The 26,121-nt window shown below is 46.4% G+C and overlaps 3 protein-coding genes across 10 annotated transcripts; 1 reads left to right on the top strand and 2 right to left on the bottom strand.

Moving 5' to 3' along the window:
- Positions 1-215: 215 nt before the first annotated feature.
- On the bottom strand, positions 216-12,557 carry LOC135092452 (alpha-amylase-like). The gene is made up of 14 exons (XM_063990956.1): positions 12,543-12,557; positions 11,268-11,445; positions 10,397-10,548; positions 9,586-9,743; positions 8,213-8,391; positions 7,484-7,622; positions 7,129-7,313; positions 6,283-6,492; positions 5,827-5,965; positions 5,509-5,667; positions 4,600-4,734; positions 3,962-4,193; positions 1,622-1,742; positions 216-1,221 (listed from the first exon to the last, which is right to left on the bottom strand). Coding segments are annotated over exons 1-14 (2,118 nt in total). The 5' UTR covers positions 12,545-12,557; the 3' UTR covers positions 216-1,092.
- Positions 12,558-15,271: 2,714 nt separating this feature from the next.
- LOC135092455 (monocarboxylate transporter 9-like) lies at positions 15,272-25,852 on the bottom strand. 8 transcript variants are annotated; one of them, XM_063990962.1, is made up of 6 exons: positions 25,834-25,852; positions 19,048-19,324; positions 18,208-18,478; positions 17,249-18,097; positions 16,938-17,129; positions 15,272-15,916 (listed from the first exon to the last, which is right to left on the bottom strand). In XM_063990962.1, exons 2-6 carry the CDS (start codon positions 19,315-19,317, stop codon positions 15,753-15,755), a joined length of 1,746 nt encoding a protein of 581 aa, XP_063847032.1. In that variant the 5' UTR covers positions 19,318-19,324; positions 25,834-25,852; the 3' UTR covers positions 15,272-15,752. The 8 variants fall into 8 exon arrangements, with proteins under 8 accessions (XP_063847032.1, XP_063847030.1, XP_063847031.1 ...); XM_063990960.1 differs by having other exon boundaries at positions 25,813-25,834; XM_063990961.1 differs by lacking the exon at positions 25,834-25,852 and adding an exon at positions 19,888-20,506.
- On the top strand, positions 21,807-25,403 carry LOC135092456 (monocarboxylate transporter 9-like). The gene is made up of 5 exons (XM_063990968.1): positions 21,807-21,972; positions 23,184-23,454; positions 23,850-24,698; positions 24,818-25,009; positions 25,110-25,403. The coding sequence occupies exons 1-5, from the start codon at positions 21,832-21,834 to the stop codon at positions 25,250-25,252; spliced, it is 1,596 nt and encodes a 531-aa protein (XP_063847038.1). The 5' UTR covers positions 21,807-21,831; the 3' UTR covers positions 25,253-25,403.
- Positions 25,853-26,121: the final 269 nt, after the last annotated feature.

The raw sequence follows: 26,121 nt of genomic DNA, 5'->3' as shown, positions 1-26,121 counted from the left end.
CTTTACCGATCATAACTGTCTTAACTGCTTCCCTCTTCCCAACTTTTGCAGGTTAATGGGGTGTTTAATGGGTGGCAGTGGGTGAATGAGTCCTGATGGGTAACGAAACGACCATTTAAACTGTTATAGTCACGCTACTACTACTACTACTACTACTACTACTACTACTACTACTACTACTACTGCTACACACAGGTTAAGTAAAATGGCGCCACTTTTCAGAACATTTCGTCTTTTATTACTCAAATTCACTGTCATAAAGAAGAAGAAGAGGAGGAGGAGGAGGAGGAGGAGGAGGAGGAACAGTAAGAAAATTTTTAGTCTGAGGAAGAAGAAAAGAGAAAAAATTGGATGAAATTATAGGAAGAAGAAGAAATGGGGAGGAAGAGGAGGAGGAGGAGGAACAGTAAGAAAATTTTTTGTCTGAGGAAGAAGAAAAGAGAAAAAAAAAACTATTAAATTATAGGAAGAAGAAGAAAGGAAGAGTAGGAGGAGGAAGGGGAGGAGGAGGAAAGTAAAAAAAAAAAGACTAAGAAAAGATTTTAGACTTAGGAAGAAGAAAGAAAAGGAAGAGTAAGAACAATGAAAACAAGGCAAGAAAAGAAAAAAATATGTAGAAATGAACAAAAAAGAACAAAAAAGAAGAACAAGATGAAGTAATAAGAAAAAGATTGCCCAATAACATCAACATTCACTAAGGAAAGAAGGACAACAACAACGACAACAACAACAACAACAACAACAACTACAACAACAACGAGGACAAGAACAAAACAACAACAACAACAACAACAAGAACAACAACAACAAGAACAACAAACAAACAAACAAACAAACAAACAAACAAACATTACAAAAAACAACAAAAAAATCGAAAAAAAAACGAAAAAAAACAAAATTTAATCAACCACATTTTCTTACTTATACTCATTTATTTATTTACTTATTTCTCCATTTACTTTTATATAGCATGAACACGGGACAAATCTACAATAAAATTCCTAACATTCTATTTTCCAACACAACTTCACAAATTTTCTATCTGACTGTCACGCCCCTTCATTCCTTTCTTAATGAACACATCATGGCGGCCTATGGGAAGGACTTAATGATGCAAGAATTAGCGGAAAATTCAAACACATTGATGTATCCGCACCTCCCCATGTGATTCCCGCTGTTGTAAGGCTTGCTGCCCCCCGCGTCACCTGTGCACGAGGACACCTGTGGGGGAAGAGGAGAAAAGGGCAGGTGCGTTACGTAGTGGTGGTGGTGATGGTGGTAGAGAGAGAGAGAGGAAGATATTAGGTGTTATTGGAGAAGGAGGAGGAAGAAGAGTAGAGGTAGTAATATTTGTTGTTGTTGTTGTTGTTGTTGTGATGATGGTGGGTGGTGGTAGTGGTAATATTAACAGTGGTAGCGGAGTTGTTGATGTAGTAGTAGTGGTGGTGGTAGTAGCAATAACAGTAGTAGTAGTAGTAGTATCTCTCTCTCTCTCCTCTCTCTCTCTCTCTCTCTCTCCTCTCTCTCTCTCTCTCTCTCTCTCTCTCTCTCTCTCTCTCTCTTCCTCTCTCTCTCCCTCTCCTCTTCTCTCCTCCTCTCTCTCTCTCTCTCTCTCTCTCACCTGGTTTACGTCACCTTCCCAGCCTACGCCGTTGGTGAGGTAGGCCTTGACATCAAACCAGCCTGTCTCGGTCTCATCACAGTTCATCATTACGTCAGCCATCCAGTAATGTTCCCCGTACCTTTGATAGATAGATACATAGATAGATAGATAGATAGTAGGATAGGTAGGTGGGTAAGTAGGTTAGCTGGATAGATGAGGGGAAGTCGATAGATAGATAACAGGTAGATAGGTAGATAGGTGTGTGTGTGGGTAGATAGATAGATTTTATAGTTATTGGGGTTTTCAAGGGTGTTTTCATGATTTTATTGAAGATAGACACATGCACACACACACACACACGTACACTCTCTCCATCTCTCTCTCTCTCTCCCTCTCTCACACCTTCGTCACTACAGGAAAGGCTTGAAGTGGCCGTGAAGGTGTCAGAGTCACTGCCACCCATACATCTCGCTTCTTCCTGTATACCGTTCATATCCTCTTCCTCTTCCTCTTCCTCTTCCTCTTCCTCTCATCTTCCTCCTAAGGTCCCCTCCTTTCCCCCTCTCTCTTCTCTAGTTTTATTTATTTATTTATTTTTTTTTTTTTATCAATCAATCCTCCGTTTCATTTTCTTTCCCTTCCTCCTGCTCGTTCGTTGTTGTTGTTGTTGTTGTTGTTGTTGTTGTTGTTGTTGTTGTTGTTGGTTTCTTTCTTTTCGTTTTCTTCCTTCTCCATCTCCTCCTCTTCCTTTTCCTTATCGTTCTCCTCCTCCTCCTCCTCATGATCCAAACCTGATGTCAACCCTATGCTATATATGTTAGGTTAGGTTAAGTTGAGGTTAGGTGAGGTTAGGTTAAGTTAGGTTAGGTTAGGTTAGGTTAGGTTAAGTTAGGTTAGGTTAGGTTAAGTTAGGTTAGGTTAAGGTTAGGTTAGGTTAAGGTTAGGTTAGGTTAGGTTAAGGTTAGGTTAAGGTTAGGTTAGGTTAGGTTAAGTTAGGTTAGGTTAAGGTTAGGTTAGGTTAGGTTAGGTTAAGTTAGGTTAGGTTAGGTTAGGTTAGGTTAAGTTAGGTTAGGTTAGGTTAAGGTTAGGTTAGGTTAGGTTGGTTAGGTTAGGTTAGGTTAGGTTAGGTTGGTCAGGTTAGGTTAAGGTTAGGTTAGGTTAGGTTAAGGTTAGGTTAGGTTAAGGTTAGGTTAGGTTAGGTTAGGTTAGGTTGGTTAGGTTAGGTTAGGTTAGGTTGGTCAGGTTAGGTTAGGTTAGGTTGGTCAGGTTAGGTTAGGTTAGGTTAGGTTAGGTTGGTCAGGTTAGGTTAAGGTTAGGTTAGGTTAGGTTGGTCAGGTTAGGTTAGGTTAGGTTAGGTTAGGTTGGTCAGGTTAGGTTTAGGTTAGGTTAGGTTGGTCAGGTTAGGTTAAGGTTAGGTTAGGTTAGGTTGATCTGGCACTGTTCTCGATGTCACAGCTTCATCAGAATGCATCATGGGAAGCAGCTTTTACATTCCATCCTCCCCTCTCCCCACCCATTCCCTCCCCTTCCCTTCCCTTCCTGTAGCCCGGCCTTGCTTACCTATTCCTCTCCCACCCCTCTCTCTACTGGCGTTCCCTTCACCTCGCTGTCTTCCCCTCACTCACTTCCTTCTGTTGTTCCCTTCCTTCCCCTTCATTTCACTCACTCGCTCACTCGTTCACTCACTCACAAGTTTATTTATTTATTTATTTGTTTTTTTATCATTGTTAAGCTCATTCTGTTTGCTATTGTTTTCTTCTTCTTCTTCTTATTCTTATTCTTATTCTTATTCCTCCTCACGTATCTCTTTTCTCACTTTCCCTCTTGTATTTTTATTTCTTTGTTTATCAGCTTCTTTCTATCTCCTGTTATCGTTCGTTCTCTTCCAGTCACGTTTATTTCTTCCTATGCTTCTTTCTTTTATCACTTATTCCTGTTATTCACACGCTGCTTTCTTTCCTTCCTTCCTTCTTTCTTTCTTCCTTAATTTCTTCCTTCAGTTTATCTCCTCTCTCTTCCATCATTCACTATTCATCACACACTCTCTATCTCCCTCCCTCCCTCCCTCCCTCCCTCCCTCCCTCCCTTCCTTCCTTCCTTCCTTCCTTCCTTCCTTCCTTCCTCCATTTACTCTACCTCCCTTTCAATTACTCTTTATCTCCCTTCCTTCCTCTCTTACGTCCTTTTCCTTCTCTCAGCCTCACCAAACCCTCCTTTCCTTCCTCCTTTCCTTCCTCCCTTCCTTACTTCATTCCCAGTCTTAACACGGGAGGGGGAGAGAAAGGGTTACGTACCTTTATTTAACCTGCATTCCTATGGTACTTCAAGTAATAGCAACGTATTTAATTTCCAACTCACATGTTTAACTCTTGGTACCCGTTGGCCCCTGGTTTGTTTGTGGTCCAGGCCATGGGGGTCCCTGAGGCAGCCTGGCCCTGGTAAGTCCCCTGGCCTTGCTGTGCTCCATACCAGTCCAGCTTCGTGTCACCAACTCGCCACGCATCGTATTTGCTGTAGTGGTCTCCGGTCCCCAAGCTGTTTGTTGTGATGTCAATTGCGCATGCGTCTGACTCTGCGTTGTCCGTGCAGCCTGGTGAGAGATGGGTGATAAATGGAGGGAGGGTGTATATCTAGTGTTGGTAGACGGGTGGTTAGGTGAATAGATGGATAGATGGATGCTTTTACAGGTTCTAGTGGATGTTGTTGGGGTTTGCAAAAGGTGTTTGTTAGTTTATTTAGTGATCTGATTAGAGAGCGATAGATACGTGGATAAATGGATAAGTAGATGGATGGATGGATAGATCAGTTTTTGGTTAGGATAGTGTTCAGCTACTTTTAACAAGCTCTAATGGCAGTTTGATAGTTTAAGTTAGTTAGGTTAAGTTAGGTCAAGCAAAGTTAGATTACATTAAGTTAGGTTAGTGTTAGGTTAGGTTACACACACACACACACACACACACACACACACACACACACACACACACACACACACACACCTGGTCTATGGGCAGAGTCAATGCCGCCTCTGAGGAACAGGTCTTGTCCCACGCTGGTCTGTTTGTGCACGAAGATAACAGTCCTTGCCTGGCCCGTCACTGGGGGCTTGGTGGGGCCCTGCGTGGTGGTGTGGCCTGCGCATGGGGAGGAATTAAGGGTTCAGGGACAGTGTAGGAAAGTTTCAAGCAGTCTGTAACCTAACCTAACCAAACTGTTTCCGAAATATTTGCTAACGGTTTCCAAAATGTTTCAAGACAGTTTGCTAGTGTGGACGGACATTTATTGTAGATTTAAATGGGTGATTTGATTCATGTCATGGGTACGTCAGTTTGGGAAGAGGGAAGAAGAGAAGAGAAGGAAGTAATGAGAAGGAAGAGAGAAGAGTAGACAGACAGAAAGAGAAGAAATGAGAAAAGGCAGGGAAAAAAGAAAAAAGGTGAGGAAAAAACGAGAATGACGAGAGGAGGAATGAAGGGAAGAAGAGGTTAGAGGAGAGAGGAAAAAAGGAGGGAAGGAATGAAGGAAAGAGAGAGGGAGGAAGGGAAAAAACCTGGATAAGGAAAAACCAATGGAACTCCACGTATCATTTTCCTGTGTCAGTTGGGTGTTCGGACAAGGCAGGAGAGGTGAAGCTGAGATGGCTGGGGTATGTCAAAAGGGACGAGGCACGTGTGGGAGGGAGGATGCTGAACATGGACCCACCCACCAGCAGGAAGACAGGAAGACCAAGGGGATATATGGATGAGAGAAGAGAAGCAAGAGGCAGGGAAAGACGCTGAAGAGTGTGCTGAAGAAGGTTGACCCACTGTGGCGACCTCCATTGGACCAGACGAAGGAAGAAGGAGATTCATTAATTACATACTCTATCTCTCTGTCTCTCTGTCTCTCTCCCCTGCAGCGTCACGTACCAGGCTCCACAGTGGGTCCGTCAGCGTCACAACCCACGCAGATGGCAAACATGGGCTCCTCACTGTTGCTAATGGTGACGTGTGCAGTGCCGTCACCGTTCACTGTCACCTTATTGGCGCAGCCGCTGATCAGCTCACAGTACGTCCCCGCGGGCATGCCTGAAGGGGGGGGTGGGTGTTAGTGGTGCTTGTGGTGGGGTGTGTCTGTGTGTGTGTGTGTGTGTGTGTTGTTATTTAAGAGTTATATAATGGTTTTGTTGCTGCTATGACTACTACTACTACTTCAGCTACTCCTCCTCCTCCTCCTCCTCCACGCACCAGTCTGCAGGGTCTTGTCGAACGCCCCCCACTTGGACATGGCAAAGAAGCCCTTGTCGCCCCTGGAGAACGCCACGTTATCGCCTTCCTGGTACCAGTTGCCCATCTCCGTCCCTGCCACGGCGTTACGGAACCTCACCTGGGGGAGTGGGACGGTGGGTGGGTGGGTGGGTGGGTGACGAAGCTGTTATTTGATGTTATGTGGTGCTTGTTTGTTGTTGTTGTTATTGTTTGTATGGTTGTTGTGTTTGTTATGCGATGTTTGTTTCTTGTTTTGTATGTTATTTTCGTTCTGTTGCCTTTGTTGTGTTGTCTTATTACGTTCTTTACACTCAAACTTCCACGGATGAAATTTAACACTACACACACACACACACACTGACCCCCATCCCTCCACACACACACACTCTCTCTCCCCTTCCCTCCCACTCCCTTCAAATACTCGCTTTCTCTCACCATCTTCGTAATAGCGTTCCACCGGTGCTCGCAAACCCATCCACCGCCGCAGCTGCCGTCACTGTTAATGGGAACCGAGTCAGTGCCGCCCCCGTTGTTGCTCCCCGGAGGTCCCTGATCTGTGTTGTCGAAGTAGTAGCTGCTCATGATCCGCGCGAACCCGTAGGAATGGGCGAGGGTGAAGGAGACGCCCATGTTGTACTCCTTCGGCTGTTGTGGTAAGTGGTGTTAGTGTTAGTGGTGAACATAACAGAAGGGTTGGTGCAGGAAGCCATCAGGCCTACACGTGGTAGTCCCTGTGTGAAATATGCCTACTCTTTTCCACCTGTCTCCTCCATCCATACACCTGTCTTATCTTTTGAAGCTCCCTTAACGATTCAGCACTAACAGCACTCTATCTGAGGACCAATTCCTTCTTAGTGGCTGTGGTAGTAGTAGTAGTAGTAGTAGTAGTAGTAGTAGTAGTAGTAGTAGTAGTAGGAGAAGCACTGGTCAAAGCTAACAAAAGAACAAATAAAAGCAAAAGGCTCACTAAGTTAAAAAGTCAAAAAAGATTAATTCAAAACTGAATAATAAGTGTCATGAAACCTCCCTCACTCTCCCTCCCTCACTCTCCCTCACTCCCCCTCACTCTCCCCTCATTCTGTCTTCCTCACTCCCTCCACTCTCCCCTCACTCTCCCTCCCCCACTCTCCCTCATTCCGTTTTCCTCACTCCCTCACTCTCCTCCCACTCCCTCTCCCTCACTCCCTCACTCTCCCTCCCCCACTCTTCCTCGCTCCCTCTCCCTCCTTCACTCTCCCTCTCTCCCTCCCCTCACTCTCCCTCCCTCTGCCTCTCACTCACCGTCTTATGGGTCAACACGTCTCCAGCACCGCCGTGGCCTCTTTGGTTATCGTGATTGTCCACAAACACCACAGCCTTTTCAGGGGGCGCCATCCCCCAGCCAGGGTCATACACGCCGCCCAGCTGGTCAAAGGCGTTGATGCCCCACGCCACCTTCTTGCAAAATCTGAACTCCGTGGTGCGTCCTGGAGGCGTGGGTGGAGTGGGGGTTACGTTAATTAGCAAAGAAAGGAAGAAAATGTATTGGAAAAGGGCGCTCTCTCTCTCTCTCTCTCTCTCTCTCTCTCTCTCTCTCTCTCTCTCTCTCTCTCTCTCTCTCTCTCTCTCTCTCTCTCTCTCTCTCTCTCTCTCTTACCCACGCCGAAGTACTCATTGACAGTGATGGGTTCGCCTCCCTGGTCTATCACCTCGTGGAAGAAGAAGGGCCGCGCGCCGCTAGGGAAGCCTGCCGCGGTGCTCAGGTCGTGGGTCAGTCCCTCAATGGCCTCGAGGTCCTGAGGGAGGCGAGGAAGGAGGTGCAGGAGGTGGAAGGCTTAGGTTGTGGGAGTGTCATCCACCATACCACACACACGCGCGCACACACACACACACAAACAGGCAGACAGACAGACAGACAGACAGATATTTTACTAACCACAAACACTATATTGAGTCGTTAATTGTCTAAATATATTATGTCTTGAAACTGTGTGTGTGTGTGTGTGTGTGTGTGTGTGTGTGTGTGTGTGTGTGTGTGTGTGTGTGTGTGTGTGTGTGTGTGGAAACTTCCAAGTGAGAGTGGTAGAAGGAGAAGAAGAAGAAGAAGAAGAAGAAATGAAGAACAAGAAGGAGAATAAAAAGAAGAAATGAACAAGAACAAGAAGGAGAAGAAGAAGAAATGGAGAACAAGAACAAAGAACAAGAACAAGAAGAAGGAGAACAAGAAGAAGAAAAAAAACAAGAAGAAGAAGAAGAAAATTGTCCAAAATATCTCTGGTAAAACACAAACACAAACAGAAAACGGAGAAAAATTAATAAAACACACACACACACACACACACACACACACACACACACACACACACACACACACACACTCACTCACCCCAGGCCACATGTGTTTCGCTGCATCAACTCGGAATCCCATCACGCCAATGTCAATTAGGTCGTTAAAGTAGTTAGAGACCATTTGCCTCACGTAGTCCTTTCCTCCATACAGGTCTGTCAGTCCAACCAGGTAACAATTGCGCACCTCGTTCACGTTGCTATAGTCGTTAATCTGCCCTGGTGGTTGTTAGAGAGTTAAGGGTCGTTAGTGGAAGGTAATGGTCGTTGTGCGGTTGTTAGAGAGTCGTTAGTGGTAATTAATGGTAGTTGGGGCTTGTTAGAGGCAAGAGTTGTTAGTGAAAGTTAATGGTAGTTGGGCTTGTTAGAGGTAAGGGTTGTTAGTGAAGTTAGTGGTAGTTGGGCTTGTTAGAGGTAAGTGTTGTTAGTGAAGTTGATGACAGTTAGGTCTTGTTAGAGTATTCGTGGTAGTTAGTGGTAGTTTAGTTGTTTATAAGAGTTTGGGGCTTGTTAGAGTTAAGAGTTAGTAGAAGTGAATGGTAGTTAGGGCTTGTTAGAGGATTCGTGGCAGTTAGCGATAGTTTATTTTATAAGAGTGGTTAGGGAGTTTTAATAGTAATTCAATTGTTGGTAATGCTTGTTAGTGGTAGTTAATGGTAGTTCAGAGGTTAACAGCTGTGGTTAGGTGCTTTTAATCGTAGCTGATGATAGTTTAGTAGGTTATGAGGGTGATTAGGAAATGTTAATGGTTGTTAGAGATTGTGAGGGATTGTAAATGGTTCTTTGGGGTCGTTAGTTGCCATTAGGATGATTGTTAGCGTGTTCTTTGCCGGTAGTTAGTGATTGTTAGGTACTTGGTGGTTGACAGATAGTTAGGGTGTAGTTAGTGAAGGTTAATGATGGTTGTTAATAGTGGTAGTATGTGGCTCCTCCTCCTCCTCCTCCTCTTCCTCCTGATGATGATGATGATTGATTGACTTGGTTCATGGCGAAGCTGCGAAACATCAAAGCAGCGAAGATTTGAAAAGATTTGAAAGACAAAGAGAATATTGACACTAAAAACAAGATTATGGAATTATAAAAAAAAAAATAAATAAATAAATAAAAAGCACAAAAATTATGAATCTATAGAAAAGAAAAATGGGTTAAACTAACGGAAACTTAAGGAACACGAAGTTAGAATGAGAGGGTTCATATGTCAGTGTATCATTAAGGTTCTGTACCCTCTTGTACTTTTAAAGCTCGGATTTCATGATTTTACGAAACATTAGAGCTGTGTAGTGTTGAACGAAATTCACGGGGGTTAAAAGGCATCAAATTCCGTACCGTTTTTAGTTGAAGTGATCTTACCTACCATTTTCAAGAAGTCAACCGGATTTTAAGGGTTAATTCAATATGATCTGGGGTACTCACCGTTAGAGGAAGGGCAAAGATCTCTCGGAGTGAAGTCAGCGCTGGAGTAAGGCACGCCGGGGAAGTCCAGATTGTCAGCATTGAAGGAAGAGCCGCCTGATCCCTGCCCCGCCCTTCCCAGCCCCGACATGTGGTTCACGACGGCGTCCACAATGATCCTGCAGAAGGCGGTGATGAAGTGCAAGTTGGTTTAGATACAGTGAAGAGAAGTGGGTGTTTAAGTGTGTTTTGTGAAGTGGAGGGGAAGTGTTGCTGGGTAAATGATTGGTTTGTGTTGTGATTGTGCTGGTTCTCTCGTCAGGGGTGTTTTCAAAGGCCGTGATTGTGATTGGCTGGGTCTTCGTGGGTGTTGGTTCCATTGCTGCTGTTGACTACTTGCTAAACTGTCACCAGAACCATGAACGCATCTTGAAAGCCCCGCTAACTTTCAGTACAACCTCTCACTTTCACCAGGACCCTAGAAACACCCTTGCAATTCCCAGTAACCTTCATTAGAGCTTCTTAAATTCACTAGAACCCTGAAAACACTTGAAAACCCCAACAACCTCCAATAGAACTTGTTAAACTTTCACCAGAACCTTGAAAACCCCAGCTGCTCTGAGATAACCCGGTAACTGATAGCAGAGCCTCTTCAACGCTCACTAGAACCCTGAAAACACCCTTGAAAACCCCAGATAGCCTCCATTAGAGCTTGCTAAACTCTTACTAAAACCCTGAAAACACTCTCGAGAAACAACGCACACACACACACACACACACACGCAGCAGCAGCAGCAGCAATTACCAGTGACAACCTTAGGTCACGGCTCACCTCACACCCACAGCGTTACATCTCTGCGTCATGTCAATAAACTCCTCTCTATTTCCTGAGCGGGATTCCAGCTTGTAGGACACCGGCTGGTACCTCTGCCACCACGGGAACCCACTCTCGCCCACCACCACGTGTTCATTGGGCGGAGACACCTGCAGCAGTAGAAACGTGTATAGAACAGGTAATTTGGATTATAAGGCGTTGTGGAAGGAAGTGAGGGTGGGAATGTTTGTGCGTATGTGTGTTAGTAGGGGGATATGTTTAATAATGTATATTTTGGGCGTTTTGTGAAGAAATGTTGAGAAAGGTTGCAGTGTGTGTGTGTGTGTGTGTGTGTGTGTGTGGTCATGGAGAGGATAAGGCAGAGTGAGTTTGTGAGGTAGTCGTAGTAGTGGTGGTGGTGATGGTAGTGGTGACAGTTGTTGTAGTGGTGGTAGTTATTATTGTTGTCGTGTATCAGTAATATCAGTAATCACAGTAGATGAACAATTAGTAGCAGCAGTAGTAGAAGTAGTAGCAGCAGTAGTAGCAGTAGTTGTGTCGTCACCACTTTAAGTTAAGCAAAAAGGGAAAAAAACGCAGGAAAGGAGAAAATACACAAATTTATCCCCTTTACCGCCACCACATAAAGAAGAAGAAAAAAATACCCCAACTTTTCCTTTATACAAATAACCACAAAAAAAAAAGCAAAGAAATGAAAGAAGGAGGAGGAGGAGAAGGAGAAAAAGAAGGAAAGAAAACATCCCAACTTTCTGCTTACAACCACTAGAAAGGAAAAATAAAGGAAAAAAGATCAAGAACAAGAAAGAAAAGAAAAAAAAAAAAGGAAAACAGAGAAGAGACACATTTCTTCACCACCACCACCACTAACCTGAACAGCGCAGAATCCATTAGGACCCAGGAACCTCTCACACTCCGCAGCAATGTCCGTCCACTTCCACTCAAACAGATGCACTATAGTCTGGCGTCCGTCGCAGTGGGGAGTGTCGTAACCCTGCACACCGACCGCCACCACCACCACCGCCGCCGCTACCGCCACCAACACCTGCCTGACGAAGGAATAAGAGTTTAAATAAGAGAATAAAGAGTTTGTTGATGTTCTTAGGGTTTTTTGGTGAAGGGAACGTGATAGTTATGTTTGTTTATATGTGTGTTGATAGGGAAATGTGTGTGTAAGTAGTTTATTTAGCGCTTGGAGAAAAATATAGGAGTTTGAATAGGAAAATGCAGGTTTTTTTTGTTGTTTTAGGGTATTATTGAAAGATGTGATAGGAATGTCGCTGTATATGTGTTGTTATAAGAGAACTGTACATAGGAGCTTATAGGATGAAAGGCACGATATCGATAAGTGATATATTGAGTGGAGGGAAAAAAGAAAAAAAATAAGAATTTAAATGCGGCATAGAAGATTTTTTTTTTTTATTCATTTATTCATTTATTTATTTTATTATTATTTTTTATTTATTTCTTCTTTTTTTTGGTATTACTGAAGGAAGTGTGATAGGGCTGAGTTCGTACGCGACAACAGAGAAACATTTCGAGTGTTTGAGGGGAAGCTATGATAACAATAGCAGTTTGAAAAGGAGAATATACCCCTTCCTTTATTACTTTCGTGGAATGAAGAGAAAACGGCGGGGATGTTTGCTTTTATGCGCTGTAATGGGAAAATATACATAGGAGTTAATAAGATGCATGATATGACACCTGTAACTAGTATATTGCTGAAAAAATTTAACAGTAATTGGAATCTGAGTAAAGAAAGGATTTTTTAAACAAAGCAAAAGAGGATGGTAGGAGTGTCTGTGTGTCTGCCTGCTCATAGAAAGATATATATAGGAAGTTAAAGAATGAAAGATAGGTGATTTGTATAGGAATGTTTGTAGACACGTATATTGTAGTAGAAGATGCTTAGAAATTGATAGGATACGACAGAATATTGATAATTAAGAGGTTTAGGGGGAAATTATAACAACAATATGCTTCCTTTGGCTAAGTAGTAGTAGTAGTAGTAGTAGGAGATAGTGAGATAATGAGGTAGTGTGGATTGTTAAGAAGTTAGTGATAGTTAATGATACCTAAAGAGGGAAAGATGCCACACACACACACACACACACACACACACACACACACACACCAGCTTACGTACATGATGAATTCTGATGTGTACACGAGAAGCTTCGATGTGCGTCTTTTATATATGCAAACACACACACACACACACACGCACAGCTGATTTGTTCTCAGTGCCTCTCTCTCTCTCTCTCTCTCTCTCTCTCTCTCTCTCTCTCTCTCTCTCTCTCTCCTCCCTTTTAATCTCTTTATTCCAGTTTTTTCTCCTCCTCCAGCTTCTTCTTCTTCTTATTATTATTATTATTTTTATTATTATTATTATTATTAGTAGTAGTAGTAGTAGTAGTAGTAGTAGTATTGTTATTATTTATTCCTTTCTTCTCCTTGATGATGATGTTGTTCCTCCTCCTCCTCCTCCTCCTCCTCCTCCTCCTCCTCCTCCTCCTCCTCCTCCTTCTCAGCTGGTTCTCTTCTCACGCTAAACTGAAGAGTCAGTCTTCACATTAATGACTTGGCTTTTTCCCTCTTCCCTCCCTCCCCTCCCTCCCTCTCCCTTCTCTCCCCCCCCCTCCCTTTTCCTTCTCTCCCCCTTCCTCCCTCTTTCTTTCCTCCCCCCTCCCTTCCACTCCCTTGTCTCCCTCTCCCTTCTCTCCCTCCTCCTTCCCTCTTCCTTTCCTCCCCCTCCCTTCCACTCCCTTCTCTCCCCCTCTCTCCCTCTTCCTTCTCTCCCACTCTCTCCCTCTTCCTTTCCTCCCCCTCCCTTCCACTCCCTTCTCTCCCCCTCCGTGCCTCTTCCTTTTCTCACCCTCCCTCTCCCTTCTCCCTCCTCTCCTCCCTCTCCCTTCTCTTCCTCTTCTCCTCCCTCTCCCTTCTCTCCCTCTTCCTTTCCCTCCTCCCTTCCACTCCCTTCGCTCCCACTTCTCCGCCTCCCGTCTCTCTTCTCCCTCTCCCTTCTCTTCCTCTTCTCCCTCTCCCCTTCTCTTCCTTTCTTATTGATTGCTCGTAGTAAGACTCTTCTCTTCTTCTCTCTTCTTCCTCCTTTATTGTTTTATCTATGTTTTTTCCTTTGTTGTTGTTGTTGTTGTTGTTGTTGTTGTTGTTGTTGTTGTTTATAAGTACGTACGTATGTGTTCATGCATTTATGTACGTGATCTTGTGTGTGTGTGTGTGTGTGTGTGTGTGTGTGTGTGTGTGTGTGTGTGTGTGTGTGTGTGTGTGTTACGTAAGATAATGTCAAATAAAGCTAGTAATTATTATATAACCAAGTCGTGACATTTCTCTCATTATACAACTGGGGTGGGAAGCATCGCAGCTGGTCCGCCTCGCAACAGCAAACACATTGTTCCGTAAAGCAAAGAGAAAAAAAGATGGCTGGAAATTTTAAGACTATTTTCCCACAAAACGGATCGAACCACACTGCAGCTCCCTTGTTTTTATGTCCTGCTCAGACACGCCCAGCTCTCTCATCGCCAGTTTTCCAAGGCCACAGAGATGAAGAGCCGGGTTCTCAAGAGTGTTTCACCTGTTAATAACGTAGAAATCTTGTTAATCTGTCACTAGAATCGCAGAAACACTCTTGAAAACCACCGTAACTTATAAGACTCCCAGCTCTCTCATCGCCACTGTTTTCCAAGGCCACAGAGGTGAAGAGCGGGGTTGTCAAGAGTGTTTGTAGTGTTAATAATGTAGAAATCTTGTTAATCTGTCACTAGAATCGCAGAAACACTCTTGAAAACCACCGTAACTTATAAGACTCCCAGCTCTCTCATCGCCACTGTTTTCCAAGGCCACAGAGATGAAGAGCCGGGTTGTCAAGAGTGTTTGTAGCGTTAATAATGTAGAAATCTTGTTAATCTGTCACTAGAACATTAAGAACACCCTTAAAAACCCTGGCAACTTCAACTATATAGAGCCATTTGAACGTAGTGGAGATGCGGCGCAGAATGTGGTCGTTACTTCAAGGTCACTCTTCTAACACGTATCCACTACTGTTTTGCCTTGCACCGTATTCTGAAAAGCTTGTTAGTTGCATCTCCACTACTTTGAAAAGACGCTATATAGTTGAAGTGATATAGATTACTATTATTTTATTTATTTATATATTTACTTATTTATTTATTTTATTTTTATCATTATTATTATTTTTTTTATTTATTTATTTGTTTTTATTTATTTATTATTATTATTATTATTTATTTTTTTTACGGTTCCAGTGACAGATTAACAAGATTTCTGCATCATGAACAGGAGGAACACACTTGAGAACTTGGCAAATCATTTCATTTGGCCTTTGAAAATAATCGTGGTGAAGTGACACGACCTTTACTGGTGTTTTTTTTTTTTTTTTTTTTGTGGTTCCAGTGACAAATTAACAAGATTTCTACATTATTAACGGAAAAAACAAAACAGTCTTGAGAAGCGTGCTAAAACTGGTCGCTGCGATGAGAGCAAAGGCTTCACAGCACGGGCCTCGCTGTGTCGGGAACGGGGACTCGTCTATCTTATTTCTGTATTTCGTCGTCGTTTGTTCTGTAATGATAGACTCTGGGAGGGTCTGTACATTTGTCTGTATGCCACAAGCACTACATTAACGTTGTAGCTTGTTACCTTGACACATTTATAGCCGTTCACTCCCGAAGATTTTGTTTTTCTTGTTTTCTATCTTGGTTTTCTTCCTTGTGGCTCCGTTCTCCCATGAACGTCTTTAAGAGAATCTTGTAGTTTTTAAGTTAAACTCTTGTATTTTATTACATGTGCATAGTTTCATTGCATTTCATAATAAGCTTATAAAACTATGAGTGTGTTGGTTTGACTTGTTTATTGGATTAAGTATCTTTACGTTTCACCACTAGGAGAATTAAAAATATTATGTACGTACCATCTCTTCATATATATATATATATATATATATATATATATATATATATATATATATATATATATATATATATATATATATATATATAGAGAGAGAGAGAGAGAGAGAGAGAGAGAGAGAGAGAGAGAGAGAGAGAGAGAGAGAGAGAGAGAGAGAGAGAGAGAGAGAGAGAGAGAGAGTTGGTGGTTTATTTAATTTGCTGTAAGTTCATTTCAATCATGTGACCATTTCCAAGTATGGCATAACATATTTTCAATGTCTCGTGCTGTATTATTTGTTGCGTGAAGAAGATGCAGCCGCGGGAATTGTGTCTGTATCCAAGCCAACAGTGAACCTAAAGAAACCTTGCTGTTCTTGTGCCGAGGCTTCCTGTCCGCCGCACTTTTCTGTCGGTTTCCACTGGTGGTGCTAGAGGCAGGTTGCCTCACGTGACGTCCTGACGTGCAGCGCCCTCCTGGCGTCCCTGGCCTGTGCCGCGGGCATGAGGAACCACAGGGCCACGCTCAGCAGGTCCAGGGCCACCAGCACACACAGGCTCACGGAGTAGCTGCTCGTCAGGTCCCGGATCAGCCCTGTGGAGCGGGTTAGGGTCTGACACATTTACGAGATGGGAAGAAAGAGAGAAAAGGTGTTTCCGTTATTTTTCCCATATTCACGAGCGTTGAATGAATAGCGAAGGTCTGTTCGCACCAGCAGACACTGTGTGCAGCTTCCAAACACTTTGAAAACATTTTGGAAAATCTTGGAAACAGGTTGGAAACATTTTGGAAAAATTTTGAAAGCATGCTGGAAACAGTTTGCAAGCAGTCTGGAAACAATGGAAAACAGTTTTCGAACAGTCTGAAAAGAATGGAAAAGTTTGCATACAGTTTGAAAACAATGAAAACAGTTTGCAAGCAGTTTGAAAACAATGAAAACAGTTTGCAAACAGTCTGGAAACAATTAAAACTGTTTTCGAACAGTCTGAAAACAATGGAAAAGATTGCATACAGTTTGCAAACAGTCTGAAAACAGCTGTTTGAAAACTGTAGTATACAGTTTTCAAACAATGAAAAACAGTTTGCATACACTTTGAAAAAAAATGAAAACTATTTGCAAGCAGTTTCCAAACAGTTTGCAAACAATTAAAACAATTTCCATTCAGTTTGCAAACAGTGCTTCCAAACAATGTCTCCTGGTGTGGAAAGGCCTTTAGTTTCTTAGTTTGTTTGTACTCATTGGAAATCAAAGTTAAAAATCTATCAGTTTGAAAAGTGTTTATGAGTGCAAGAAATGACGTGGTCTTTTGTAATTTGCGTTATCGTTGTGCAAATCAAGTCCTTGAATCAAAAGGACATATGTAAATGCATTATACTTACGTCATATCAATTAAGTCATTCTTCACACGGAACATACATACTTTACATAAATTTACTTATATAAATCAAGAGAATGTCGAAGAGAATGGATGATCAAAATAATTTGCAAACCTTCCTCTGCTATTCAAAACTTTCTGTTTACTAAGTAAATCAAAACACTAACTTTGAAGTATCTCTATGTATTAGGGCGATGCCAATGGTCTCGTTATAAATGAAATGTCCTGACTGGCCTCACCTATGAGCGGCCCCAGGGTGGGGAAGCCGACAGCGCCCGCCAGACCCACAATGCCAATGGTGGGTCTGAGGTTGTCCAGGCCCATGTAGTGCACGATGGCGAGGTTGAACATGCTGAGCGAGAAGCCCAGACCCAGGCCGAACACCACGCCAGCCGCCATCAGCTGCCACAGCTCGCTGGACAACACAGCCACTGGAAGAAAGGCAGACAGTGTTTCCTTGGTTGTGGCGTCAACACTCGTGCTCCCGCCATTGGAGTGTTTCAGTGTGAGAGCAGTGGTGGAGTGTTGCAAGGCTGAAGGCGGCGGGTACCTGCGATGCCTGACGCCCTGAGCAGGTAGCCCAGCATGACGGAGAGGCGGATGCTGAACATGCTGCAGTCTGACAGCGGGGACACCACCAGGCGAGTGACAAGGTTGGTGACGCCCAGCAGCGCTATGCAGCGGGCGGCGTCCTCCAGGCTGTGGTGGGCGGCCTTGGCCACGAAGGGAAGCATCATGATGAAGTTGAGGAAGGTTGTCTGTGTCAGCGTGATCGTGACAGCCAGGATGACACACCTGCACTGGCGCAGCACACCCACGTCTGTCCTGATCCTTTCCCCGACACGCAGCAGCGTCCTGCACAGCACATTCTTGCCCCGGGCCTTGTCACCTGGCGTCGACTCCTCTCCCTCGTCTGCCAAGAAAGCCAGTCCGGCGGAGACCTCTGACCCGCCTGACGCCATGGACGAGAGGCTCCCGGAGAGGGATCCTCTCAGCCTCTGCACGGAGCGGTTCCTCGGCGCCGGCTGGGAGGCACCAGACGCCTGGGTGCTGCGAGGCGTCACGCTGGGCGCCGGCGAGGAAGCTTTATCGCGAGGCATGAGAGTCTGCAGTGTGCCGTGCTGTGTCTGCGGCGCCTCGTGTGACCAGGGCTTGAGGTGCCATCTGACGGGGTGGAAAAGGGACACAGCCACCAGTCCGTTGAGTATGATGGCACCGTGGATCAGTGCCGCGCCCTGAAGACCATAAAGGTCAAGCAGGTAGCGAAGGAGGGGCGCAAATATTACCTGTGCCATTGGGCCGCCGGCCACCAGCAAGGTGTTGGCCTTACCAGTGTTCTTGTCGAAGTAAGGCGGCAGGACAGAGAATGCGATGCTCACAGACATGCCAACAGTCAACCCTGGAAACAAGCAGCACACGTTGGCATCACACGGGACAATGTACAATCTGTAAATGAAGCAAAACTTTATCATCATAACAAATTTATTATGCATTATGCAGTATCCTCACCTCCTAGCAAGGAGAAGGAGAAGTACAGGAAATAAACCGAGGGTGCAAAGCCAGACAAGATGATGCTGAGAGATGACACCGAAACACAGGTGAAGCCCACAGTGCGCATCCCGAACTCCTGGCACAGCGGGTTGGCGAGGAGCAGGGAGAAATGCCACAGCACCAGAAACAGGTTGTAGATCCAGGCAGTGGTGGTGGAGGAGGCGCCATTCTCAAGCAGGAAGCCGGAGAAGAGAATTCCGAAGCAGTAAGGCACCGAGTGGACCAACGTCTGTGGAAGAGATGTCATATATTTTGGTTCTTACGTTCCGTTCCCCTCATTCCATCAGGGCTAGGCCAGGACGGCGCCTCCCAACGAAAGGACTTTGCTTTTGGCATTTGAGAGCCGTTACTGCGAGTGGATGCCCTTCCTAACCTCGGACCCTGGCCAGGACTAAAGCTCATGCACCTGAGGACCATTGGGATTGTAAGAGTGCGCAGTACGAACATTAACACTTTTCCTCTTACGTGTGTGTGCATTGATTACCTTGCATGCAGTACTGGCGCGAGGAAGCCACACACTCTAAGAGTCGTGTTTAATGTTACCTGTTGTGCTGTAAGCTGTCACCGATGACTCAAGTGGAGTTTGCAATCTGGAGGTTCTCGCTGCGCCACATCAATTAAATATCTTAGTACACTTCTGTACATCACAAGTGGGCTCAAAGCGACCAAGTGAGACGCCACATTGTTAATAACAGATCCTGCAGCCAACCTAAGAACTTGATAAGATAGGCAAGACAAGGGAAGAAATTAAGTGAATTCTCATGTGTAACTGGCGAACACACAGACACACACACTCACACTAAAAATAAAGGTGCCCAGGGCCACCATCCAGCCCCAGCCTCCATCAGGTGCGCGGGACTTGACAGAATAATGCATGGCACACTCTTCCTCCCCATCCTGCTCGAAACATCTACCTGCCGCCTGCTGCCCACCAGGCGCTGAGCTGCCTCCCCCCACGCCTGACTCGTTGGTGGTGCACGCGTCGCCACCAGCGGGACTCGACGTGGATCCATGACACACATTTATTTCTGGAGCAGCTTGCAACGTCTCGTCCTCCATGATATACATTTTTCCTCTGTGTATTAGACAAGTAGAGCTGCTGTATGCACACACGCAGACACACACCTGTAGGTCACCACCATCACAACACAACTGTTAGAGTACACCACCACTGCACCAGCCACACAACAAACACTCCCTAGACCTTTCCTGTTTTCTGATGTGGTTTTACTGTCTTGGTGCATTCCCTGCCTCACCACTGCAACACCAGCCTCTCGCCACGCACGCCAGACCGGCAATTACCCAAGGCCCATGAACTGGTACTAAAGAGAACACAGCAGGATGCACCGCGGGGCTGTTCATGCGCAGATGGCCGCGGTGCCAGAGGCAATGCAGCGCATTGGCGTGAGTTGCAAGGTGGCAAAGGAGCAAAGCTGAGCACTGCCACTGTTGTTGTTGTTGTTGTTCTTCTTGTTCTTGTCGTTGCAGTTGTTATTGTTGTCGGAATAGCAGCAGCAGTAATAACAGTAGTTATAGTAGTAGTAGTAGTTGTGGTAGTAGTAGTAGTAGTAGTAGTAGTAGTAGTAGTAGTAGTAGTAGTAGTAGTAGTAGTATAAAGACAGGTTTCAAAATACTTACCCTCAAATTTTGGACGATCAGTTTAGCTTCTTTTTTTAGGGATTGTCATCTCACTGGGCCTTTTTCTTCCCCTTCCCTTTTTTTTTTTTTTCCTAGGGCAGTGTCCCGCTTACTGAGTAAATAAATGAATAAATCATAGTAACAGTAGTAGTAGTAGTAGTAGTAGTAGTAGTAGTAGTAGTAGTAGTAGAAGTGGCGTAATAGTATAGTGTTTGAATGGCCTTACCGAGGCCATTCAAAGGCCTTAGTGTTTGCCTTACCGAGGAGGACAAATCGAAACAAGGCCGAAGGTGGAAAAAAAATCATCTTTAATGGCCTTGGAAAACTGTCATGGTGTGAGACTGAAATATTTACGTGTGTGTGTGTGTGTGTGTGTGTGTGTGTGTGTGTGTGTGTGTGTGTGTTTTAAGTACAAACTGGTAAGACGTTCCCTTGCTTAGTGAGACAGACAAACAGACAGACACCCGTTTCTCCTTAAAGGTCGAGACTCAGTTATTAAGAATCGCTCGTCTGGCATCGACGGAGGAACACATCTGCATACCAAGGGGCAGAGCAGGGAGGGAGAGGGGGGGAGAGAGGGAGAGGAGAGCCAGAGCGCGAAAGACTGGGAAATTTGGGGAGAGAGAGAGAGAGAGAGAGAGAGAGAGAGAGAGAGAGAGAGAGAGAAATTAAAAACATTGCTTGGGTATTCTTACTGATGAAATGGTGTGTGCGTGCGTGCGTGCGTGATACAATGCCCTCTGCAGTACTGCGGTGGTGATGCAGTGTAGCTGTGGTGGTGGTGGTGGTGGTGGTGTACTGTGGTGGCTATCGTGCTGCGTGATGCTCCTGGTGGTGGTGGTGGTGTTTACCGTGCTGTGTGATGCTACCAGTGGTGGTGGTGGTGGTGGTGGTGGTGTGTGGCGTTTACCGTGTTTTGGTAGTGATGTGTTGCATGGTAACTAACAAGAAAGAGAGAGAGAGAGAGAGAGAGAGAGAGAGAGAGAGAGTGTGTGTGTGTGTGTGTGTGTGTGTGTGTGTGTGTGTGTGTGTGTGTTGTGCTCAAATTGACCAGCATTATTCAGAATCCAGTCATTAAGTGTTCACATATTACGAGTGTTTAGTATTCATCGCATCACCCACCACAGCAGCGGCCGTTCCTCTTGTTCAGTGTGAATGTAATACTGAGATACACTGTATTTCATTTGCAGTCTGAAGGTCACTGTAGATAACGAGATAGATAACGAGATGTAGATAACGTGTATACAAGCAAACAGCTGACGAAGTGTGCTATAAGTTGTTCATCGAGAGAACAAGAAGAGAAAAAGAAAAATAAAGTGTTCTGTTATCTTCCCCGCAGAGATAAAGAACAGTTGGACACGAAATAGTAAGTCACTGAGCAGTTGATATCTGATCGTAGAGGAGGGATAATGTAAGCCACAGACACAGCCACACCACTCTTGTAAACTCCCAAGCAAACCACACAACAAACAGAAAACAAACAACGGGAATGACGGCTGCGCATCACAAACTCGCAACACACTGCGCAGAAGGCCTGGATTCCGAAACTCTTCGTTCTCGCACCACTACCATTTTGAAAAGCTACAGATGTGATTAACCAGGTTCCCAAGACTGCTTCTCCTGTTAACATTGTAAAATCTAGTTAATCTGTCATTACGACTGTAAAAACACCTTTAAAAACCCGTGTCACTTCTATATAGAGCCTTTGGAAAGCAGTGGCGGTGTTGCGCAGAGGAATTTTAGGATACAGTTTAAACTCCACAAGACGAAAGCAGAATAGACAACATGGAGAGAGACAATGCGGAAGCAGACGCAGGTAACAGTCCTTGTGATAGCTCGAGTGGTGGTGATGCTGGTGCTGGTGGTGGCGCCTCCTTCACCCACCCCAGCAGAAGCAAGGCAGGGAGCGGCGAGAAGGCTGAGGAGGTTGAGAAGCCAGCGGTAATGGAGGAGCAAGGCGATGCGATAAGGAAATGTGGCGAAGGACAGGACAAGGACAGGTGCCCCGCGAGTGCCCCATGCAAGTCCCGTTCACCTGATGGAGGCTGGGGTTGGATGGTGGCCCTGGGTACTTTTATTGTCAATGTGAGTCAGTGTGTCTAAGTGAGAGAGAGAGAGAGAGAGAGAGAGAGAATGTGTGCATGTTGGGATTCAAAATCTGTGTTTGTCATTGCCAGCACGCCACAAACTCCAGACAGCTTATTTTTCATGGTAATGCTGGATACATCACCCAGTGCACGATTCAGTCTTGTTCTCTTGCCTTGAGTCACCGTCACTCACCCCAGGGAGGCTTAACTGAGGTCAGCACACTTCTATTCTCATCATGGCGATTATAATCAGTGTTTGCAGTGTCATGCACCCTGAGCTTCTGTCACATTTGTTTCTCTGTTCTTTGTCTTATATTATCTTATCGCTTCACTACAAATGCTTTATCTTCCTTACACAAGCTCGGGTCAAGAAATTTGTTATTTGATCCACTTTTAACAATCGTAAATTTTGTTTACATAGAATTTCCCGTGGCATAGAAGCACACTGTATACATATTGTTAATATTAGATTCTTGAGGTATTGCAGAGTGGTGGCCATTACAGTGACAGGAGGAAATGTTTTACATGGAAACTGAAAGAAATCGTATCAGTTTGGTGGTGTGGCGCCTACCAGACAAGGCTTGGTTCTGCACGTAGGGCCAGGGTGTGAGAGTGATGCAGAGCTCCGGGAGGGAAACCCTGGAGGCGGGGACTACACTCCAGCCAGGGCAGCACTGTGTGGCGGCGGTGGGCGGGTGGTGAGGCACAGGCAGGAGTCGCGGCCTCAGATGCTGGGGTGTGGATCGAGGCGGTTGACGAGGGTGCTTAACCTAACCCAGCCTAGGAGAGGCGTGGGATGGCAGGCTCTCCGTGTTAATGGATGTCCTGCCTGGTGAACTAGGTATTGGCCGCGGCGCCCTCATGCCTCACGCCCTTCTCACGCACCCACTCCACTGCACGCACGGTCAAGCTTCCTCTAAGTTCACCACGACAGATGCGCCTTCACTGCTTTTCATTCACAGTTCAGATATTGCTGATAATCTGTCTATGATTCTGCAGCACTTCCACTTGCCACTGAAGGATGGGGTGGGCAGGGATGGGGAGGCGGTTGGGTCATATTCCGCCCCGGTGGTGCTCAGAGAAGGGTAAAACACGTCCTGACCCTCTGAAGGTCTGTGTGTGTGTGTGTGTGTGTGTTTTGTCTCTGGTAACCACTAATGCAGCTGTCAGCGTTCTGTGCAAAAATTTAAGATGCTTTCCATTCCATAGGCTCTGTTTTTCTCGTTACCCTACTGCTTCGGAATCCTCTTCTCCGGATTCCTGTTTGAGAATGGCGCCTCCTCCACCACCACCGCCTGGATCTACAACCTGTTCCTGTTGCTGTGGAACCTGTCCATGATCCTCGTCAACCCGCTGTGCCAGGAGTTCGGGACGCGCACTGTGGGCTTCACATGTGTCCTGATGGCGTCTCTCGGCAGTATCCTATCCGGCTATGCGCCCTCCGTTTATTTCCTGTACTTCTCCTTCTCCGTCTTAGGAGGTGAGGGGAACAGACTCGTTGTAAGTGAAGCATTGTGTCTCTTAATATTTGCTCATTCTCACACGCTCGGCTCACAACCAAGAAGGCCTGGGTTCGAATCCCGGGCGCAGCGAGGCAAATGGGCGAGCCTCTTAATGTGTAGCCCCTGTTCACCAAGCAGCAAGTAAGTACGGGATGTAACCCGAGGGGTTGTGACCTCGCTGTCCCGGTGTGTGGTGTGTCAGTGGTCTCAGTCCTACCCAAAGATCGGTCACTATGAGCTCTGAGCTCTTTCCGTAGGGGAACGGCTGCCTGGGTGACCACCAGACGACCGTAGGTGAATCACACACACACACACACACACACACGATTCCCTCACAACTTTCTGGTGACTACCCGTGGCCTTTGTCCCGCAGGCCTCAGCACCGGCCTCTCTCTGGGCATCGCATTCTCTGTCCTGCCGCCTTACTACGACAAGAACAGTGGTAAGGCCAACACCTTGCTGGTGGCCGGCGGCCCAATGGCACAGGTAATATTTGCGCCCCTCCTTCGCTACCTGCTTGACTTTTATGGTCTTCAGGGCGCGGCACTGATCCACGGTGCCATCATACTCAACGGACTGGTGGCTGTGTCCCTTTTCCACCCCGTCAGATGGCACCTCAAGCCCTGGTCACACGAGGCGCCGCAGACACAGCACGGCACACTGCAGACTCTCATGCCTCGCGATAAAGCTTCCTCGCCGGCGCCCAGCGTGACGCCTCGCAGCACCCAGGCGTCTGGTGCCTCCCAGCCGGCGCCGAGGAACCGCTCCGTGCAGAGGCTGAGAGGATCCCTCTCCGGGAGCCTCTCGTCCATGGCGTCAGGCGGGTCAGAGGTCTCCGCCGGACTGGCTTTCTTGGCAGACGAGGGAGAGGAGTCGACGCCAGGTGACAAGGCCCGGGGCAAGAATGTGCTGTGCAGGACGCTGCTGCGTGTCGGGGAAAGGATCAGGACAGACGTGGGTGTGCTGCGCCAGTGCAGGTGTGTCATCCTGGCTGTCACGATCACGCTGACACAGACAACCTTCCTCAACTTCATCATGATGCTTCCCTTCGTGGCCAAGGCCGCCCACCACAGCCTGGAGGACGCCGCCCGCTGCATAGCGCTGCTGGGCGTCACCAACCTTGTCACTCGCCTGGTGGTGTCCCCGCTGTCAGACTGCAGCATGTTCAGCATCCGCCTCTCCGTCATGCTGGGCTACCTGCTCAGGGCGTCAGGCATCGCAGGTACCCGCCGCCTTCAGCCTTGCAACACTCCACCACTGCTCTCACACTGAAACACTCCAATGGCGGGAGCACGAGTGTTGACGCCACAACCAAGGAAACACTGTCTGCCTTTCTTCCAGTGGCTGTGTTGTCCAGCGAGCTGTGGCAGCTGATGGCGGCTGGCGTGGTGTTCGGCCTGGGTCTGGGCTTCTCGCTCAGCATGTTCAACCTCGCCATCGTGCACTACATGGGCCTGGACAACCTCAGACCCACCATTGGCATTGTGGGTCTGGCGGGCGCTGTCGGCTTCCCCACCCTGGGGCCGCTCATAGGTGAGGCCAGTCAGGATATTTCATTTATAACTACATGAGAGAGAGAGAGAGAGAGAGAGAGAGAGAGAGAGAGAGAGACGGACGCAATCTTTCTCCACAGGCTTGATCCGGGACCTGACGAGCAGCTACTCCGTGAGCCTGTGTGTGCTGGTAGCCCTGGACCTGCTGAGCGCTGCCCTGTGGCTCCTCATGCCCGCAGCACAGGCCAGGGACGCCAGGAGGGCGCTGCGCCATGTGCTGTGACGCCCTCAGTCTGTGGAAGTCGCCGCCAGTCGCCACAGCTTGCCACGTCCTGCTCTTCACTCCGTAGCAGTGTATGCATTATTGTTCACGTATATTCAGATGTATACTTTTAAGGTAAATGAATTAATAAACAAGTAAATAAATAAAGAAATGGCTTTTTGGTCATTATTACTTTATTTTTTCACGTGGAGGAGTAGTCAGGACAGCACTCACTCACTCAACAGGCGCCGCGGTGCAGGTGGAAGCACGTCACAGGGCTCGGCGCAGCAGTGGAGTGTGAGGCAAGGACATGCAGATACCAACGTGCACAACACTGACATATTTCTATCACCAGCTAACAGGACACAGTTGTCTCTTGACTCGCAGGTCACCTTAGGCACCACTCCCCATATCAGAGGCAGTCAGTCACCCAGCCGTCCACACACAACGCATGAAGCTAGATGTCGGCAGGACAAGCCTCTCCCACACCACTACAGGTCTCAACATAGTCGCCCAGGACAGGGGACGACGCACCAACACACACGATGAGTGGCTGAACACACACACACACACACACACACACGAACGAGCGAGGAAGGCACCACGTGACTTGCAGCTCGACACGGAAGCTGTATAGACGAAACACCGCGTTAGACTAGTTTCTGGCTCCCAGGCTCCGGTTCCCTGCGAGTCTTTTTAATGCCTCTTTGGATCGTCACTGATTGGTTGCTTGCGGGCACAGCGGCCAATAAGCGCCGTCCCCGAACCAGCAGTGTCGCCCCACCAGAAACACCCGTTAATACAAATTGCACTGCCACTATTTCTCTGCCGCCTCTGTTTTAAAGAGAAGAAAATAGTAAACAATAGTTTTAACAGAAAAGAATGAATAA

Source organism: Scylla paramamosain, chromosome 40 (genome assembly GCF_035594125.1).
Source record: "Scylla paramamosain isolate STU-SP2022 chromosome 40, ASM3559412v1, whole genome shotgun sequence".
Taxonomy (NCBI): domain Eukaryota; kingdom Metazoa; phylum Arthropoda; class Malacostraca; order Decapoda; family Portunidae; genus Scylla; species Scylla paramamosain.
The sequence above is the reverse complement of the archived record's forward strand: the minus strand, read 5'-3'. Positions and strand labels throughout refer to the sequence as shown.